At 38.0% G+C, this 18,941-nt stretch overlaps 1 protein-coding gene across 1 annotated transcript in view; it reads right to left on the bottom strand.

Annotated features, from left to right (window-relative positions):
* The window catches only part of MARCHF5 (membrane associated ring-CH-type finger 5), a 71,869-nt gene extending 54,427 nt beyond the window's left edge, over window positions 1–17,442 (bottom strand). The window contains exon 1 of the mRNA XM_044665681.1: window positions 17,079–17,442. Coding sequence (XP_044521616.1) covers window positions 17,079–17,113 — 35 coding nt within the window. The 5' untranslated portion in view covers window positions 17,114–17,442. The remainder of the gene's footprint in view (window positions 1–17,078) is intronic.
* Between the last annotated feature and the right edge of the window lie 1,499 nt (window positions 17,443–18,941).

Raw genomic sequence — 18,941 nt, 5'->3', positions numbered from 1 at the left:
GCTCAAAGGGCTATAAAAGAATGCCTGCCCTTTGATCCAGCCATACCATTGCTGGGTTTGTACCCCAAAGAGATCATAGATAAACAGACTTGTACGAAAATATTCATAGCTGCGCTTTTTGTGGTGGCAACAAATTGGAAAAGGAGGGTATGTCCTTCAATTGGGGAATGGCTGAACAAACTGTGGTATATGCGGGTGATGGAATACTATTGTGCTAAAAGGAATAATAAACTGGAGAAGTTCCAGGCGAACTGGAGAGACCTCCGGGAACTGATGCAGAGCGAAAGGAGCAGAGCCAGAAGAACTCTATACACAGAGACTGACATTCTGTGGTAAAATCCAATGTAATGGACCTCTGAACCAGCAGCAATGCAATGACCCAGGACAATTCTGAGGGATTTATGGTAAAGATGCTACCCACATTCAGAGGAGGGACTGCAGGAGAGGAAACATATAGGAAAAACAACTGCATGAACGCATGGGTCGGGGTGGACATGATTGAGGGTGTAGACTCGAAACTACCACACCAATGCAACTACCAACAATTTGGAAATTGGTCTTGATCAAGGACACATGACAAAACTAGTGGAAATGCGCATGGGTAGGGGGGGTGCGGGGGGGGGGTTGAAGGGGAAAGGAGGAGCATGAATCATGTAACCATGTTAAAAATGAATATTAATAAATGTAAAAAAAAAAAAAAAAAAAAGACAACCAAAATGTATAACAAATAAGTAGTTAAGCAAAACAAATCCACCCATTGGTTACATCCAAAAGTGTATGTCTCATCCCGTACTTTGAGTCTATTATCTCTCTGGCAGGAGGTGGATAGTATACTTCATCATTTATCCATTGGAGTTATAGTTAAACCTTCACTGATCAGAATTCTTAGATCTGTTAAAAGTTGTTTTTCTTTACAATAATATTGTTACTGTACAAGTTATTTTCCTGACTCTGCTCACTTTACTGTATCACTTCATATATAATTTTCAAAGCTGTCTGGTTTGTTTCCTTCTGAACTTTTTCTATTCAATCTGTACATGTAAAAAATGCTCCAATGGACTTTTTTTTGTGACAATACTATTGCTAACCTCTGTTTTCCAACTCTCTATCCCAACTGGAAAAAAGGGAAAAGGAATAAAAATCCTTTAAAACACATATGCATAAACAACCCAAACGAACCTATACATTGGTTATGCCCATAATAATATTTGTTATGGAATAATAAGAAAATATGAAGGGCCGCTAATCAGTGAGGCTTGTATTGAGGGCTCTGGATGATATCAACTGGGTCTCCAGGCAGGGAAGGCTATCTCTAATACAGAGCAATTTAGGTCGGCCAGAAATTGTGAGAGCCTAGCTGAAGGTTTCATTCAGCCTCCTGCTGTTATTCTAAGCTCCCTTGAGGGGAGGAGTAAAGAGCCCCTCCCTTCTGGAGAACAAATCCCAGCATGCAGAAGAGGAAGCTAATCCACTTCTTGCCCAAGATGGATGCCTGGTTTAGCCCTCAAGAAATAAAAGTTGTTCTTCTCTCTCCAGTCTTTACCCTAGTTAATAGTACAATGATTCACCAGAAGCTCTTTGTATAAAAGCCAAAGGGGTTTATTATTGCCAGGGGGGTAAGCTGAGGGAAAAAGGGGTTGAGGTCTGGTAACTGCTGCTAAGGGAGAAGCTGGTGCTGGGGAGGGTCACAGAAGAAGGGATGAAGCTGAGGGAGCCAGCTCCTTCAGCCAAAGATAATTTCACTGCCCTGTTCAGCAGATTACTAGATGAGGTGATGGTTTGGTTTAGGTTGTCCCTGCCTGCCTACAGAAGTTAGTTCCCACAATTTCCACCCACCAAAAATATCCTCCTCCCTGGGCCCAATGGGGAAATCCAGGGAATAGCATGATGTCAAGGGAAATCAGGCAAAGTCCCAAATCCCCAAAAGCAAAAAGGCCCTTCAGTTGGTACTACAGGGATGTTTATAGACCAGCACCCTGGCTGGGTCAATATTCTATTCCCTCCAACTGCCAGGATTGCCTCAGGTGGATTTGCAAGTGCAAGAGATTCTTGCAGCAATCCTGTATTACATATTCTGCATCTTAAGACCATTACTTCTGTGTCAGGAAGTGAGTAGTATGCTTTATTATTGAACCTCTGGGATTGTGATTAGTCATTGATCAAATTTTCTAATTTTTCAGAGTTGTTTTTCTTTATATTTTTTTCTTGATTCTGCTCTCTTCATTCTACACCAATTCAAAGAAGTCTTCCAAGTTTTCTGTAAAATAATCTCTATCTTCATTTCTTATGGCATAATATTAAATATATTCATATACTACATACTATTTATATACTATAATTTGTTCATCCATTCTTCTGTTGATAAAAACTAAGCATCCTCTTAGTTCTCTGCTACAACAGAGATGCTGTAAATGTTTTTATTCTCCCTTTTTCTTTATCTCTTAAGGGTATAGAATGTAAGGCACATTTGAAGGAAAAGAGGAAAGATTTAATGAAAACTAATTCAGAAATCAATCAAGGGATAAATCTATTAAATGTAAATATACACGGAAGCATAAAACTATAGTAAGATCTTTTCTTTTTTTTAAAACTCCTTTCTACTCCTTTCCTTTCTTTTCCCTTCCCTTCCATCTTGGAATCAATGCTGTGTATTGGTTCCAAGGCAGAAGAGTGGAAAGGCTAGGCAATAGGAGTTAAATGACTTCCCAGGGTCAAAAACTTTTACTTTCAATCCTAGAATTGATATGAAATATCAGTTCCAATGCAGAAAAACTTATAGTAAGGACTTAGCAATTGGGGTTAAGCTAGGAAGTGTCTGAAGCCAGATCTGAAGCAAAAAACTCCCATCTCCAAATTTGGCACTCATTCTATTGAACTATCCCTAGTATTTTGGGCAACATAGCTAATTCTTATAGGTAAAATTTGTAGTGAAGTTTTTATTCAAGAACCTCAAATAATTAAACTATTAAGCTAATAACAACACTCTATATATTCCTAGAATTAACAGAAATGATAACTTTAACGTTTACAAAACATTGTACTTAGATTGGAAAGTATGATGTTGCTGTAACTGCAGTTGCTAGAATTTAATTTTTTAAAAAAAGAATTTAATTCAAACCTTTATTAAGACTTTCTGTGTGCAGAGTACCTTGTTTAGAGAATGACATATAACACAATATAAAAGTTATTCCACACGGGGGCAGGTAGGTGGCTCAGTGGATTGAGAGCCAGACCTAGAAACAGGAAGTACTAGTTTCAAATCTGACCTGGGACACTTCCTAGTTGTGTGACCCTAGGCAAGTCACTTAACCCCCATTGCCTAGCCCTTACTACTCTTCTGCCTTAGAACCAATATACAGTATTGATTCCAAGATGGAAGTTAAGGATGAAAAAAAAAAGTTACTACACAAAGTTGGTGATTTCTGTACAACTCTTCTGTATTATACTATTATAACATTATGGGGCAGCTAGGAGGTACAGTGGCTAGAGTGCTAAGTTTAGAATCAGAAAGGATCATTTTCCTGAGTTCAAATCTGGCCTCAGATACTTAGTGGCTTGTGTGACCTGGGACAAGTCACTTAACTATCAGTTTCTTCATCTGTATAATGAGCTGGGGAAGGAAATGGTAAATCATTCTAGTATCTTTGCTAAGTAAACACCAGATAGTATCATAAAGTCAGACATGATTGAACAACAACATATTATAATTATTCTACATTCTTTATTACACACACACACACACACATTTTTTAAGAGATGTAATTTCTATTACCCTCTCTCCTTTAGCTAAGCAGATTAACATCAGGTTGATCTTAAGTAACACAGGTATTTCAGTCATTAGGCAGTTCTCTACAGAGTATTACTTGACCCAGGTATCAATGGGAAATAGCTACTTTACTAAGATCATGTATGTTTTTTTTTTTTTTAAACCCTTAACTTCTGTATATTGTCTCATAGGTGGAAGATTGGTAAGGGTGGGCAATGGGGGTCAAGTGACTTGCCTGGGGTCACACAGCTGGGAAGTGGCTGAGGCCGGCTTTGAACCTAGGACCTCCTGTCTCTAGGCCTGGCTCTCACTCCACTGAGGTACCCAGCTGCCCTGATCATGGATAGTTTGAAGGAAGACAAGGCAAGAAAATAAACAGATATGGCATTACTAAGTGCCAGGTTCTATGCTAAACATTGGGGATACAAATACAAACAAACAAGGCAATCTTCAACCTTCAAGGAGCTTAAGAGTTTAATTGGGAGAAGATAATACATAAATTAGGTATAGACCAACATCTCACACCATTCATCAAGATAAGGTTAAAATGGATACATAATTTAGAAATAAAGAGTGCTACACTGGAATAGTTTACCTATCATATGTATGGATAATGGAAGAATTTATGACTAAATGATAGAGAACAATCCAAGAAATAAAATGGATGATTTTGATTACATTAAATTAAAAAGATTTTGCACAAACAAAATGAATGCATAGAAAATGGGAGGAAATTTTATAGCAAGTTTCTCTGCAAAAGGTCTCATTTCTCAAATATATATATACAGAACTTAGTCAAATTTATAATAATACAAATCATTCCGTAATTGATAAAATAATCAAAGGATATGAAAAGACAGTTTTCGAATAAGAAATCAAAGCTAGCTATATGAAAAAATGCTCCAAATCATTATTGATAGAGAACTGAAAATTAAAACAACTCTGAAGTACCACCTCATACTGAACATGGCTAATATGACAAAAAAAGGAAAATGATAAATACTAGAGGGGATATGAGAAAATTGGGACAGTAATATACTATAATTGTGTACTGATACAACCATACTAGAAAGCAATTTGGAACTATGCCCTTTCAAAGGGCAATAAAATTGTGCATACCCTTTGATCCAGAAATACAACTACTAAATCTATACCTCAAAGAGATGAAAAAAAATTTAACATTCTTTCTTCATGTCTCTTCCTATTTCAAAATATTCTTCTTTTAATGGTCAGCATCCTCTTAGACCTATAAGTAAGAGTCAATACATCCAAAATTCACACAATCTTTTTTGTGTTCTATAAAGTTTTTGTTTTGAACTGGCTTTGTTGGATTAACCATAGCTATGAGGCTTCTAGGTACAATGCCTATTCTCTTAAATATAAAGAAGTACTAATTCTTTTGTATTTTATTACATTGTGAGACAAATCTTTGCCACTTCTTGCACTAATTCTTGTAGGTTTAAGGTTCACAATTTTGGTAGCAATTATCAACATGAAGAGCAGATAAACAGTTTTATAGCTTTCTTGTTTCTAAAAAAATCTTATCGGTCAGAAAATGTTTCATTACCCCACCTACAATTTATGACTGCCACCTCTGACTCTTTCATCCTTGGGGGACAAGGTGCCCCCCCAAGTAAACTAGATAGCTATACTTTAACACTTCAATCACAGATATGGGTATAATCACTCCAATGGGGCAGATCAAAACCTATTTATGCTTTCTCAACCTGTGTCACTCCTGTCCATCTTCTTCCATAAATACTCTGTAAGGGGGTTCAGACAACATTCTGGGGGTTTTCCTCTAACTCTATCAACATTTCATGACTATAAATAGAGCAGAGGGGCTATTCACAGTTATCTCTTGCTTTTCCAGGAGGAAAAGACTCCTTTTTTCAGTCATATAGCTTCTTGATGATTTTCTTCATGTCACTTCTCTTCTGTAGTTCATCAATATGTTGCATTCTACTCATGCCTATTACCTATCTTTCTACTGCCCTTTGGAGGATCTTCAACTTTTATTTTTTTGTTGACTACATTACTTGCAGACATATAACATTACTGGAAGAATAATGCTGTTACCAAGATATGCCTTTTTAGGAAGAAAAATTAGGAACACTTCAGGCATTACACAATTTCCTCAAGGTAAACAAGCCTATTCTCTATTTTTTTCAATTCTACCCTCAATTCACCATATATATGCAGTGTCTAGGTTGTATTTACCCACTGAAATATTTAAAATTAAATTATGAGGGGGGCAGCTGGGTAGCTCAGTGGAGTGAGAGTCAGGCCTAGAGACAGGAGGTCCTAGGTTCAAACCCAGCCTCAGCCACTTCCCAGCTGTGTGACCCTGGGCAAGTCACTTGACCCCCAGTGCCCACCCTTACCACTCTTCCACCTATGAGACAATACACCGAAGTACAAGGGTTTAAAAAAATAAATAAATTAAAAAAAAATTAAATTATGAGGCTGCTAGTAGCTTTAGTAGTTTTGTTAAATTAAAGTAGCGACAGTAAAGAGAGGGAAATGTAGGAAAGAGGTAGAAAGTTGCCTAGCCTATCACCCTATGTGCTGTTCTGCTGAAGCTCACCACCGACACGGGTTCCTTCAGGTCCAATCTCCAGTCAGAGGAGTGGGAAGAGAGTTCGAGTAAGACCCTCAGTCTCGCCTCATAAACAATTTTCTACACCCACTAGCTCTCCCACATCACATCTTGGGAACTAACCATAGTTCCTTAATTTGCCTGGTACCACCCAGGGGGGCAGTGCCTGTGGGATCAGTTTCCTGATTCATTGGTTTCAACTTCCTTTCTGTGAGGGCCTGTCTATCCCTGCACATCTCAATGGTAAATGACCTCCAGATCCCTGATTGATTATCTCAAAACAAAGCGACATAATGGGGGAAGGAGTACCTTTTCCACACCATTGACCAGTTCTATGGTGAATAAGAAGTTATGAATAATAACTATCATTTATATAGCATGTTACAAGTTACAAAATCTTAAGATTACTTTGAGTCTCAAAAACAACCCCAGGAGGTAGGGACTGTATGAATTGTTATCCCCACTCTATAGATAAGGACTATGAAGTTCACATAATTTAAATGATTTGCCCAAGTTCACAAACTATACAAGGAAAAAAAGCATTTGACTTGTAGCAAAACATCAACCACAAAGGCTATCCAACAGTTCCCATATATGTGTTAAAATCAGAAAATATTCCTTTAAAGATATCAGATACTTTTTTTGGACAATTTTTCATTTATATCAAATGAAGCATAAAATAGGGAAATTCCTTCATTTCATGGAGAATATCCAAAAGAATTCAAATGGCAGAGGGCATTTCTATACAAAGTGAAGTCTTTCAAGATGCTCCTGTTTGCAAATGATATTATAAATGCATCAAATCTCAAATGTTGTAGAGTCTCCTAAATCAGATCATAATGACACAAAAACATTTTTTGGCCTCTCTAAAAAAAAAAAAGCAAGAACATGAAGAATGTCCATAGTCTAGAATATAAGATGTATTTCAATAGAAAAACTGCATGGTTCAGTGCCAAAAAAAACCAAACAAACAAACAAGCAAACAAAAATCCCCACTAAGGTAAAAAAGTAACCACATCCAAACCAGATGCAAATAACTAACAATGGTATAAATGTAATACATTTTGTTTCCCAGATTATATTGTTATATAGATGAAGTGTTTTAACGATTTGATCCTCCCAACTGCTAGGCCAGATTTTGTGTCACAGACATTTTATTTTTCAGCCCTATAAAAAAGAAATTAACCAAATTCCAACCAGGTATTAACAAAAGCACAAAAAGCCATGCAGCTTACTTTAAAAAAAAAAAAATTAGAAAAAACACTTCTACTATGACACTACTTTAACTTCAAACTACATCAATAAGTCTTAATAGTGCCTGCCCCTCTATATTATCATGAAATATACTGCTACAAGTGTGTGAAGCAGAAGCCTAAATATGTTTTCCTTCTAAATGGCAAGAATATCAAGTCAACTTGTATATACTTATTGGAGCATTATATATATTCCCAATAAAATATAAGTTCCCTTAAGGGAAAGGTCCATTTACTTCCCCATAAACATTTTAAGAATGTCTATTGGATTGGATTAAATAGATCTTAATTTAGGTAAGAATTTTTCAAATCATATTTTGTGAGTTCCTAAGGTTTTTGAAAACACTTATTATAGTTCTATGGTCAAATTTTGCAAGGTAGAGTTTGTATGAAATTACTAATTTTTCCCATATTTTAAATGTGGCAGGATATTATTTATAACTGCAGTTCTTTTCTCTTATTTAAATTACACCCTTTTTTTCATCTTGTAAAAAATACAGTTGTCTCTAGGGCAATTAAGGATCATGATAAAAAGTGAATATTAAACATGCTGCCACTTATGAAAGGATAATGTATTAGCATATGTTTTACTGGGTCCCAAATAATGTACAAAATAAAAAGGGGAGAAAAATTTATTACAACTTTTATCCTCAAGTTTACTTTAATAATTTTATTTCATTTTTATCACTTTAGATTTATTCTTTTTTTTTTAAACCCTTACCTTCTGTCTTAAGAGTCAATACTGTGTATTGGCTCCAAGGCAGAAGAGTGGTAAGGGCTAGGCAATGGGGGTCAAGTGACTTGCCCAGGGTCACATAGCTAGGAAGTGGTGTCTGAGGCCAGGTTTGAACCCAGGACCTCCCATCTCTGGGCTTGACTCTCAATCCACTGAGCTACCCAGCTGCCCCCACTTTAGATCTATTCTTAACTCAGATGAGTGGTTACTTCATATGTATATATGTTCATTTCTATATGTCTTTACCATGAAAAGAAGGTTTGATAAATTATCACAATCATTCCATTTCTCAGGATGTTTGAAAACCTCTACCTATAAACAATGATTGGATTTGTTACAGAGACTTCAAAAACTTGAAAATAAAATCAGTTATACAGTGGGGAAAAATAATATCTTTTTTTCAAAATAAGAAAATATAAAGGGTAAAGAATGAGAACAAAGAAAAGGGTCAAGGGAATATGACAGCAACCATATCTAACAATATCCAGAAATTTTTAAGACCTAATCAGGTAAGTGATAGTAATGCCAACATCAGGAAAATTATTATAACTTCTAATTCTCAATCAAAATAAAGAAGTGAGAAAGGTAGGAGATAAGGCACTAGGTTTTGTGTAAACTGAAAGAAAAAAAGGATCATTGGACAAGACACACAGTATTTAGCAGTAGAAATGAAATCAATTTATTTATTTACTAATTTACAAATATTTACTAGAGACACTACTGGGAGGGAGATAGAAAAGTCTAATATAATCTATGCCTACAAATATTTAATAGGGTTAAACAATAATAAAAGAAATAACAGATCAAAACAACAGAGATAACCTAAGGCAGTATACAGTTAATTATCAAATCAATTAACTTCCTAAGAAATTAAGAAAATTTAGAAATCCTAGAAATCTGGAGACCATTACAGCATCTCATCCATAGATAAGTCAGATAATAGATAATCTTTGTGCCCAATTTTGACAAATTGACTGCAAACTCCATGATGCCATGGAACTATCTTCTGGTGCCTAGTACATGAACTAGGCCCCTGATAGCAAACCCATGACACACGTATCAGCACTGACACATGTAGCCATTTTTGATGACACACAGCCGGCCATATGGGGTCACATGCCGAATTAAGCCATTTTTTTTTGAAACACCAAGCTCAAAAGACCCATCACTGAAATAGGTACTTGATAGTTACTCATTAAATGAACAAATGTTGAAACAGCATAGAAACGATCATTACAACTGGGAGGATGAACTCTCTAAGGGGGAGAATGTAAAGGGAAAAGAACAGAATGTCTGAAATATAAGGGAGATCCAATATCAAGTGAAAAAAGGGAAGCCAGAAGTGATCATGAAGATAGGTAAAGACCAAAATACAGAAGTACCATAAAGAAGATAGAAGGGATGTTTTCAGGAGGTGATAGTAGAAGGACTAAGAAATGGCTATTCAATTTGACAATAATGAGAAAGATACATAATTTCAATAAGTATTTAAGTTTCTATCTTAAGCAGGTCTTTGTTAGGTGTTAGAGGAAATACAAAGTTTAGCTATGAATATTCTCTACCCTCATAAGCTTATATAGTTGTAAGAGAATAAGAACCACAATGAGTATAAAGCCTTAAAAATTGTATGATATATGAAAACAAAAATAGCTGACATTTATATATATGGCCCTTCAAGATTTATATTTTCTTCACCCTTAAAACAATTCTGTGAGGTAGATGCTATTAAGTTCAGAATAGTTAACTGACTTCCTGTGGGCATTTTATCAGTGTCAGAAAACAGAAAAAGTAGTCCAATTTGCTATAGCTTACAGTTAAGAGGACAGAAAAAATAATATATATATATATAAGGTTCATAAGGTACTTTCCTCACAAGAACCCTATGAGCCACACATTAGAAGTATTATCATACTCATTTTATAGGTAAGGAAATGAAAGCTCAGCGTAAAGTGCCCAGGAGCACATAGAAAGGGGTCATAGCCAATATTTTCTACTTTTAGAAAGATAGTGATAGGGTTCTGAGTAAGTTACTTTTACTTCCTTGGGCTTTAGGTCTCTTATCTGTAAAATTTGAGGTTTAACCTTTATGAAAACAGATGGTAAAAAAAAAAGCAGAGACAGAAACTGTGGAGTATTTGTTTGAGAAGTCTAGAAGTAAATGAAAAGAACATATTTCCCTAGTTCATTTGACCTACATTTTCAAAATTCAAATAGCCATCCTTGAGTATTTAGGTTTCTAAAAACTGGCGCAAATGAGTGAAATAACTTGTCTAAGATTATGTAGCCAATGTTTTCTAGGATTATGATTTATTGAATTCAAAAGGACCAAAATAACGAACTAAAAACAGTTCCAAAGAAAACTATTTACAACATGTGCTTGAAAATATACACTGTGGAGGGTGGGGGGAAGAAGTTGTAGCAGAAATGGCAGAGTAAAGACGAGGGGCTGTGCTCTCCCAAATTCCCTTCCAAATGTTAAAATAATGCCTCAAAACTATTTCTGAAAGCACAGAACCAATAAAAGGACGGAGGTGAAACAATTTTCCATCCCACTCAAGACAACTTAGGTCAGCAGGAAAGGTCTGACTCACTGGGGTGAGATGGAATGCAATCCAGCCCAAGCTGCACCCTGGCAAGCCAATAGGAGCTCTAAAGCCACAGATAGTAAGAAGGTTGGATAACTGATCAGAATGAGTTTACAGAAGATCATTTGCTGGCACTGGGAACAGGATTCTGTTGCACTGACTGCTCCCAGTCCTAGGGCAAGAAGGAATGCTAGAAGGAGTAGGAACCTTGTTCCTGGACATAATTCCAGGGTGGAAAAGGTGTTTGTGGTTGCTTATAGACGAGAGCACAGGTGAGGCCAGTAGTGACCACACCTCTCCTTAGATCATACCACCCTGAAAGAACTAAAAACTTGAGATTCCTTAAACTAGCTCTAAAAACAGCAGCGCAAAAAACCTGAAGCTCGGAGTGATGCCCACTCCAACCCAGGAGCAGAGCCCAACTTCAGATACAGCTAAAAGTCATGAAATAAGCTGGAAAAAAAATGAACAAACAAAAAAAGAAACTGACTATATCAAAAAAAGAACCTAATAGGACGTTATTATGGGAATAGGGAAGATCAAGACATAAGCTCAGAAAAAGACAACAATATCAAAATGGCTACATTAAAAAAAATTAAAGAAAAAGGTCTAAGGCCAAAAAAAAATAAATTCCTGTTAGAGCTCAAAAAGGATTTTAAAAATCAGGGAGGTAGAGGAAAAATTGAGGAAAAAAAAAACAAGTGAGGCAAGAAGATCATGAAAAGAATCAACAACTTGGTAAATGAGGTACAAAAGTCCAATGAAAAAAGAACTTCTTATAAAGCAGAATTTACTAAATAGAAAGAGGTACAAGAGCTCTGAAGAAAATACCTTGAAAATTAGAATTGGGCAAGTGGAAGCTAATGACTCTGAGACATTAAAAGAAACAATAATACAAAATTGAAAGAATGAAAAAATAGAAGAAAAAGTGAAATATCTCATTGGGAAAAACTTCTGACCTGAATTTAAGAATTATTGGACTACCTGAAAGCCATGAACCCTAGCACCACCCTCAAAAAGAGCCTAGACATCATATTTCAAGAAATTATAAAGAAAACTGTGGGATATCCTAGAATGAGAGGGTTAAATAAAAATAGAATCCACTTCTGAAGGAGATCTCATAATGCTAACTCCCAGGATCATTAAGCCAGAGCTCCCAGGCCAAGTAGAAAATATTGCAAGCAGTCAGAAAGAAACTACTCAAATACTGTAGAACTATAGTCAGAATAATACAAGATTAAGCAGCTTCTACATTAAAAGATCAGAAGGTTTGGAATATGATGTTCCAGAGGGCAAAGGATTAGGATTACAACTAAGAATCACCTACTCAGCAAAAATGAATAAAATGCTTTAGGTGGGCAACCTTTTTGAATGTGAGAGCCATAAAAGCCAGTGGAGGGAGGAGCATGGAGGTGGAAGGCGCTGGAATATGGGGCAGGGACTGAAGGGCCCCTTGGGGCACATCCTAGGGCACTGGCCAGTGGGGAGGTGGAACCAGATATAGCTCCAGAGCCATGTTGCTGACCCCTGCTTTAGGGCATTGCCCAGTGATGGGCAAACTGTGGGCCAGATGTGTCCCCCCCTCCATGTTCTATCCTGCCCCAGGCATTATTCCTAATCTGATGAATACAATGAGTAGGATACAATACAATGAAATTTAAGAGCTGCCTTAGAAACACTGCTTTAGGGGGAAAATATATATTTAATGAAAGAGAGTGTATTAAAAAAATGGTTAGCTGCATGATTTAGACAAAGTTAAAAAGGAAAACAAAAAGGACTTATATATACAAAAATACTTATAGCATCTCTTTTTGTAGAGGCAAAAAATTAAAAATTGAAGGGTTATCCATCAATTGGGATATGGCTAAACACATTATGGTATATGATTGTGATGGAACACTATTGTGCTCTAAAAAATGATGAGCAGGATACTTTCTGAAAAACCTGGAAAGACATGAATTGGTGAAAAGTGAGCAGAATCAGGAGAACACTGTACCTAATAATAGTAATAATATACAATGAATTATGATTGATTTAGCTACTTAGAGCAATTCTGAAGGATTTTTGATGAAAAATGTTTTCCCTCTCCAAAGAAAGAACTGATGGAGTGTGAATACAGATAAATACTTTAAAAATTTTTTATTTTTCTTGAAAGTTTTTTTGGGTCTCTATTTCCTTTTATAACATAACTAATATGGAAATGTGTTTTATATGACTGCACATTTATAACCTATATCAGATTGATTACCTTCTCAATGAAGCAGGACGGGAAAGAGAGAACTCAAAATTTTAAACTATTTTTACATGTAATTGGAAGAAAAATAAAATCCAGAAAGGGAAGAAAAACAAAGAAAATGTACTTTCTTTTTTGCCTTGTAAGCACTACAGTAAAAAAATTCAAAATCAGTTATAATAAGCAGTCATTATACTAAAATTAGTAATCTTAAAATACAACCCAATTTCTCTTTCATATTTTTTGGTATCTTAAATGCATTGCAACATTAAGTGATGCCACCTTGAACACATCATTTATGTTGTATGAAATGGGATCTTAATATTCCATGGCAATTTATGGACTATACATATACTAGAGGTATACATACACACACACATGCACGGTAGCTGTAATAAAACACAAATGTAGGGTTTTATTACAGGTTCACAATACAGTAACCTAGAAGTCAAAGAACAATACAGTATCAATGTGTTATAAAAAGAAACATTTCTGAGATTTTAGGAAAACAAAAAATCAACTTGATAGGTGCAACTAAAATTTAAGGCAAGGACTGGCTACAGAGTTTTCTGCCTATTCTCTACCATGTCTATTTAAATAAATTAGGATATAAAGGTACTTTATAGTAATGGTTAAGGCACTTAATTAACATCCTATTTTGTGACCACAAATCCTTCTAGATGTAGAACATTAGGATGTTATTTCTAGGTGAAGATAACAAATGAAATAATATATGCAAAGTACTTTGTAAACCAATATGAATGTGAACTAATATTAATTTTTTGTTAGGTGCCTATAACATTAACTAGATAGGTCAGGTTAGTCACTGGAGCTATTTCAGGGATATATTTCAAAGTACAGTCAGGAAAAATTTCCCCTACTAACGAATAGCTCCTATGATCATCAACTAACAAGCATTTATTAAATGCCTATCATGAACCAGACATTGAGAATACAAAGACAGACAGATCTTTCTATCTACGTATATACACACATACACACAAGAAACTCTGAGAGAGCTTACATTCTATTCAGGAAGACAACATGAATTTAAATATATATAAAATAGATACAAGATAAAATTTTTGGAAGGGTGGGAAATCAGAAAAGTGATTTTCTAAGATGCTAAGTTTTGAAAGAAATTAGGGTATTCAATCTAAGACTCACCCAAGTTCACATAGCTAATTTAGTGTAAGAGTAGAAACATGAGTAAAGCCAAATCCTCTGAATCCAGAATCAGTCCTCTTTCTACACAATGTTTCTAAAATAAATGTTACCCATGGAACGCAGGTAAAAGGCCCTTAGGTCACATGTGAGTTAGAATGTACCTAGAATATGATCCCACTTGACAAGAATGGCATAGTGGACCCTCTGATCAAATGTCACTGACAGTCTAATGTGTAATTTGTGTCTGTTTCCAGTGACAATGAAAGGAAAATGAGGCGACTTCCTAGACTCTGAACAATTAGAATAACTGAGGAACCAGGTTTCTTTTTTGAGGGATAATGGAAGAACATCAGATCTGTGTTAGCCATGGGTCACTCCATCAGAGAAATAAGGACATAGTTTTCATTTAGAAGCTTAAATATTTCTATTTTATAGATATTCAAATCTATCCTTTTCATCTTAGGTAAATTCCATCAATGTCCTCCTGGAAATTCTCCAGGGCAAGTATCAAATATGAGGACTTAGGGGCTAGACCAGATTAAAATGTAATTGGGAAATATTTAACAAAATAAACAAAAATAAACTACTAACACAGATAAGGTTAACATTTGGTTTTCTGGTCAATATTTGCCAACAGGAATCAGAACGCAAGGATTAGTGACCCCTATTTTTTTTACTTGTTTGACACCACTGTTCCAAAGAAACATCCAATAGCTAGTCAGGCAGAGCTTCAATGGATATGGTGGGGGGATACAAGGAACCTACTCCTTTATTTTAGGTTGTACTGAAGATTAGTTATAAAGTGAGTAGGAAAAAATGAATTTAATATCTTCTTGTACAGTTATATTATTCACAAAAGCTATAACCACTTGCTGACTCAGAAAGAAGATCTGAGATATGCTTCTAAGTACCACTGTTAGTCTAGACAATTCACTGAACCAGGTGATAAGCAACAAAGGCTTTTTATTGGGCAGGAAGTTTTGAGTTTCTAGTTCCAGCTCTTTCACTGGTCAAGTAGACTATGTCTTACCAGTCAATGTTAAAAAACTTCTCTCTGAACTGCTAAGTTCACCACCTTTTCTCTGGTTCTATTTGAGCCTGACAACTTCTGAAACGATTGCTTTCTTGTTCTGGAGTCTCTGTCTTCCCTGGGTTTTTATGACACTTTTTCTTGGTTTTCCCACCCAACTGGCTATTTCTTCTCAGCTCCCTTTGCTGGAAAATCATTCCTGCTCCCTGACTATAAGTGGACCCTATTCTAGCAAGCAACCTCTTCCCAATCTACCCTCTCCCCAGAAATTACTTGTATAAAATTTGTATTTACTTTTCTGTGTGCAAGCTGTATTTCTCCCTAAACCCATCGTGTAAGCTTCTTGAGGACAGGGTTCAAAGTGTTTCTCAGTGGACTTATGGTGAGAACTAGGACCTTGTAAAGGGTGATATGACTTCATGCAAGAAACTACCAAGCAATCAAACAAGTCTACTACATACCAAGAAATATACTAAGAATGGAAATATTGATTCCCATGGGGGAGACATATAAGTACATAGAAAACAAATATAGTGAAAAAATCAAGCCCAATATGGTTTATATTTTCCTCAAAAAATCATATGGGATAATGGAAAATGTTAATCATTGGGTGGTAGATTCATGGCTGTTTTCCTAATATCCATTACTGTTACCTTGCATCTTAACACCCTACATTATCTCCTGACTTTCTTGCTTGACCACTGGGAAATGGAAACCAGCCTACCAGGTTTTCCATTTGCGAGTATCCCAAGTTGTCTAAAAAGAGACTTAAACCGCTGGGAGAGTAGTCATATCCTCTTGAGCTCGGGTGCCACTTACCTCTATGAAGCCTTCCTTGTCCCCTCCCCCAGTAGTTACTGTCTCCTCCTCAAATTACCTCATATTTACTTATGGGTGTATATGTTTTTTTCCCCTAGTGAGATGTAATAAGCTCCTTCAAACAGGGATTCTTTTTTTTTCCCCTTTAGAAAGACAGAAACACATCTTCCCCCCACCCCCATCTCTCTCTCTTTCTCAATAGATCTCAAACCCTAGTACCTAATACATAGAAGGTTCTTATAAATGGTTGCTGAATTGAATTCAAAGGTAACCTAGCTCTTTACAAATTAGACAACAGACTCTCTACACCTCAAAGGGATTTCTAGTTTTCTGTGTGATCTTGGTTTTCTCCTTTAGAGTCTTGAGTTTCCAGCCCCTCCATTTCTAGAAATTACTTTCCATTTCCCAATCTCTGTACAAAGGGTAAGCTCTATGCGGGTAGGAACTGTTTCGTTTCGTTTTGTTTTTGTCTTCATATTGCCAGTGCAAGGAGGAGGTGCTTCAGGAACGTTTGCTAAATCGAATTAGTAGTCAAAATTCCGTTGGTGCGTGTCTCACACAACCTCCCCCCCCCCAACCCCCGCCCCAGGCCCCAAACGCTTCCATTTTCCTACCAGCCCACCCGCTTTTAGGCCATTGTATTAAGGGTCTTCTTCGAGGCATAGGTCCCTCTAGACTCCGGGGGTCGAGGAAAGGTGGGCCCCAAACCCGCCCGTCTCCACACGCTCCGTGTGTGTAAGAGGGAGCTAAAACAACTTTCTTGGTTCCGCAGACCCCACGCTCGTCTCTCCCCTCCCCCCACCCCCACCCGCACACCCTCTCTACACCGGCCAGACTCCGGAAACCGAAAGCTCGGGCTGCCCAGGCAAGGCCTGTCCCCCTCCCCCTACCTGTCCAGCATCTGCTGCAGGGCTTGATCGGGCATCTTTCTCGAGACCCTCCCCGCGTAGCCGGGCCGAGACGGCGGCGTTGGCGGCAGCAGCGAGTTCCGGCCCCCAGAAAAGGACAATAGAGGCAGCGGAGACGAGCGGACTAGGCCTCAGCCAGGTTCCAGAAGCGGAGAGCTCTCCTCACCACCTTCCCGGGAGGTTAGGCGGCGGCGGCGGATCGGAGCGACCTCTGAGCTCCGGGAGGACGCTGGGAGGGAGGAGGAAGAGGACAAGCGGGAGGAGGGTGAGGAGGCGGCGGCAGGAGGAGGAGCCTGGAGCTAGGAGGCGGTGATCGCGGCGCGGGTTCCTGCCCGTCTCCCCAGGGTTCCGGTCCATGGACCGCGGCCGAGGAGCTGAGGCTGGCGGCGGGGCTACCTCTGTGAGGTAAGAGTCGCCGCCTCCGTGCGCACCGGGGTCACGACGCAGGGCAGCCCAGAGCAGCCTGGGAGATGTAGTCCCAGGACCGACTCCTGGCGAAGGGACCGACAAAGCCTACTTTTGAACATCTCCGCCGTCCTCCTCTCCGGCCTGCTGCCCGGCACACACTTACACACGCACACACACACGTACACACACACAAGCACACACACAGGAGTCTACTTTTTTTTTTCCTGCCCGAGGGGAGATATGTCTTTCGTGCCGATCTCTAAGAAACAGCAGGATGTACCGGTCCAGCGCTGTCAGTAGGAAAAAGGTCAGCCCACACACCCCCAACCCCCCATGATTGAGGTCGTCTTCCCCTCCCCCTCTCCCCCAGGCCAGTGGCTCCTTATCTCGGGGTGGGCTGGAGTAAGGTGCTGCAGCTCGCTTTGGCCAGGTGCTGAGGCTGCTGCAGCCCAGCTGTCCTGGGAGGTGCTGTCACTAGAGTGGGGCCAACCAACCCAGAGGGACGCTTTGGGATGCCGCAAACGTTACTTAGCTCCTTCAGCTCTCTGAGCACCTTTGAGAATAGAAATGCCTTTTTCCTATTGAGGGCATGTCTAAGAAATCCTGGTGGGTGGATTCAGTTATTATTAGCAAGGCTCTGAGAAAACGGGTTCTCACGTAGCCTTCCACTGAAGACTGTTGACATAAGGGGACTAAAATTCCTCTCCCTTTAGGAACCTACTAAACTGTGTCTACTGCTTACTTCCACTGACTGTCAGACTCGAACTTGTTTGTAAGCAAACAGCCCTGGTTTCCATCCGTAGTCTGCCCTGGAGACTTCAGACCTCTCTTACCAGGATACTTTTAATCCTTTGGCTGCTCTTTAGTACCTCTAGCCAAGGGCAGGGGAGGCGAAAGTTGGAAACAAACACAAACATTGTAAAATAGTTGATTTGGTTCATTTTTAGTTAGGTGAGAGACATTGACTAAAAATCAGTATTGGGGAGTCTTGGTTGGTTTCACTTGGGCTAGAATAGTCCCCTTAATCGAGCAAACTATGCGGAAGTTGGGGCATATGTTTCAAATACATAGATTCCAACGTGAGTTGCAAAATATCTTTGCATCTTCGTTGTATAGAGTTCCTGAGGGCAAAGGTCAACTTTCATCAAATTTTGTAATCAAATCTTAATTCATCAGTTTAGTTTACACTACCTGAAAAATATATCAACTGTAACCTGATTCTCCAAAAAGTTTTAGAAGCTGTTATAATGAGTGCTCTAGGTTCCTTTACAAAATGAAGAACTTGCCCGCACTAGAAGGCAAGTGAATAAAATCAGTGACCTACTCTATCATAAAATGTTTAACATTTAAAAAAAATGTTCATCTTAAGGTTGTCTATACTGCCTTCAAAAGTCCATGAGAATTTTTGACTTTGAAAAAAAGTTCTTTATTATCAAA

This window comes from Gracilinanus agilis, chromosome 2, assembly GCF_016433145.1.
Source record: "Gracilinanus agilis isolate LMUSP501 chromosome 2, AgileGrace, whole genome shotgun sequence".
Taxonomy (NCBI): Eukaryota; Metazoa; Chordata; class Mammalia; order Didelphimorphia; family Didelphidae; genus Gracilinanus; species Gracilinanus agilis.
Note: the sequence above shows the minus strand (reverse complement) of the source record. Positions and strands in the feature narration are given on the sequence as shown.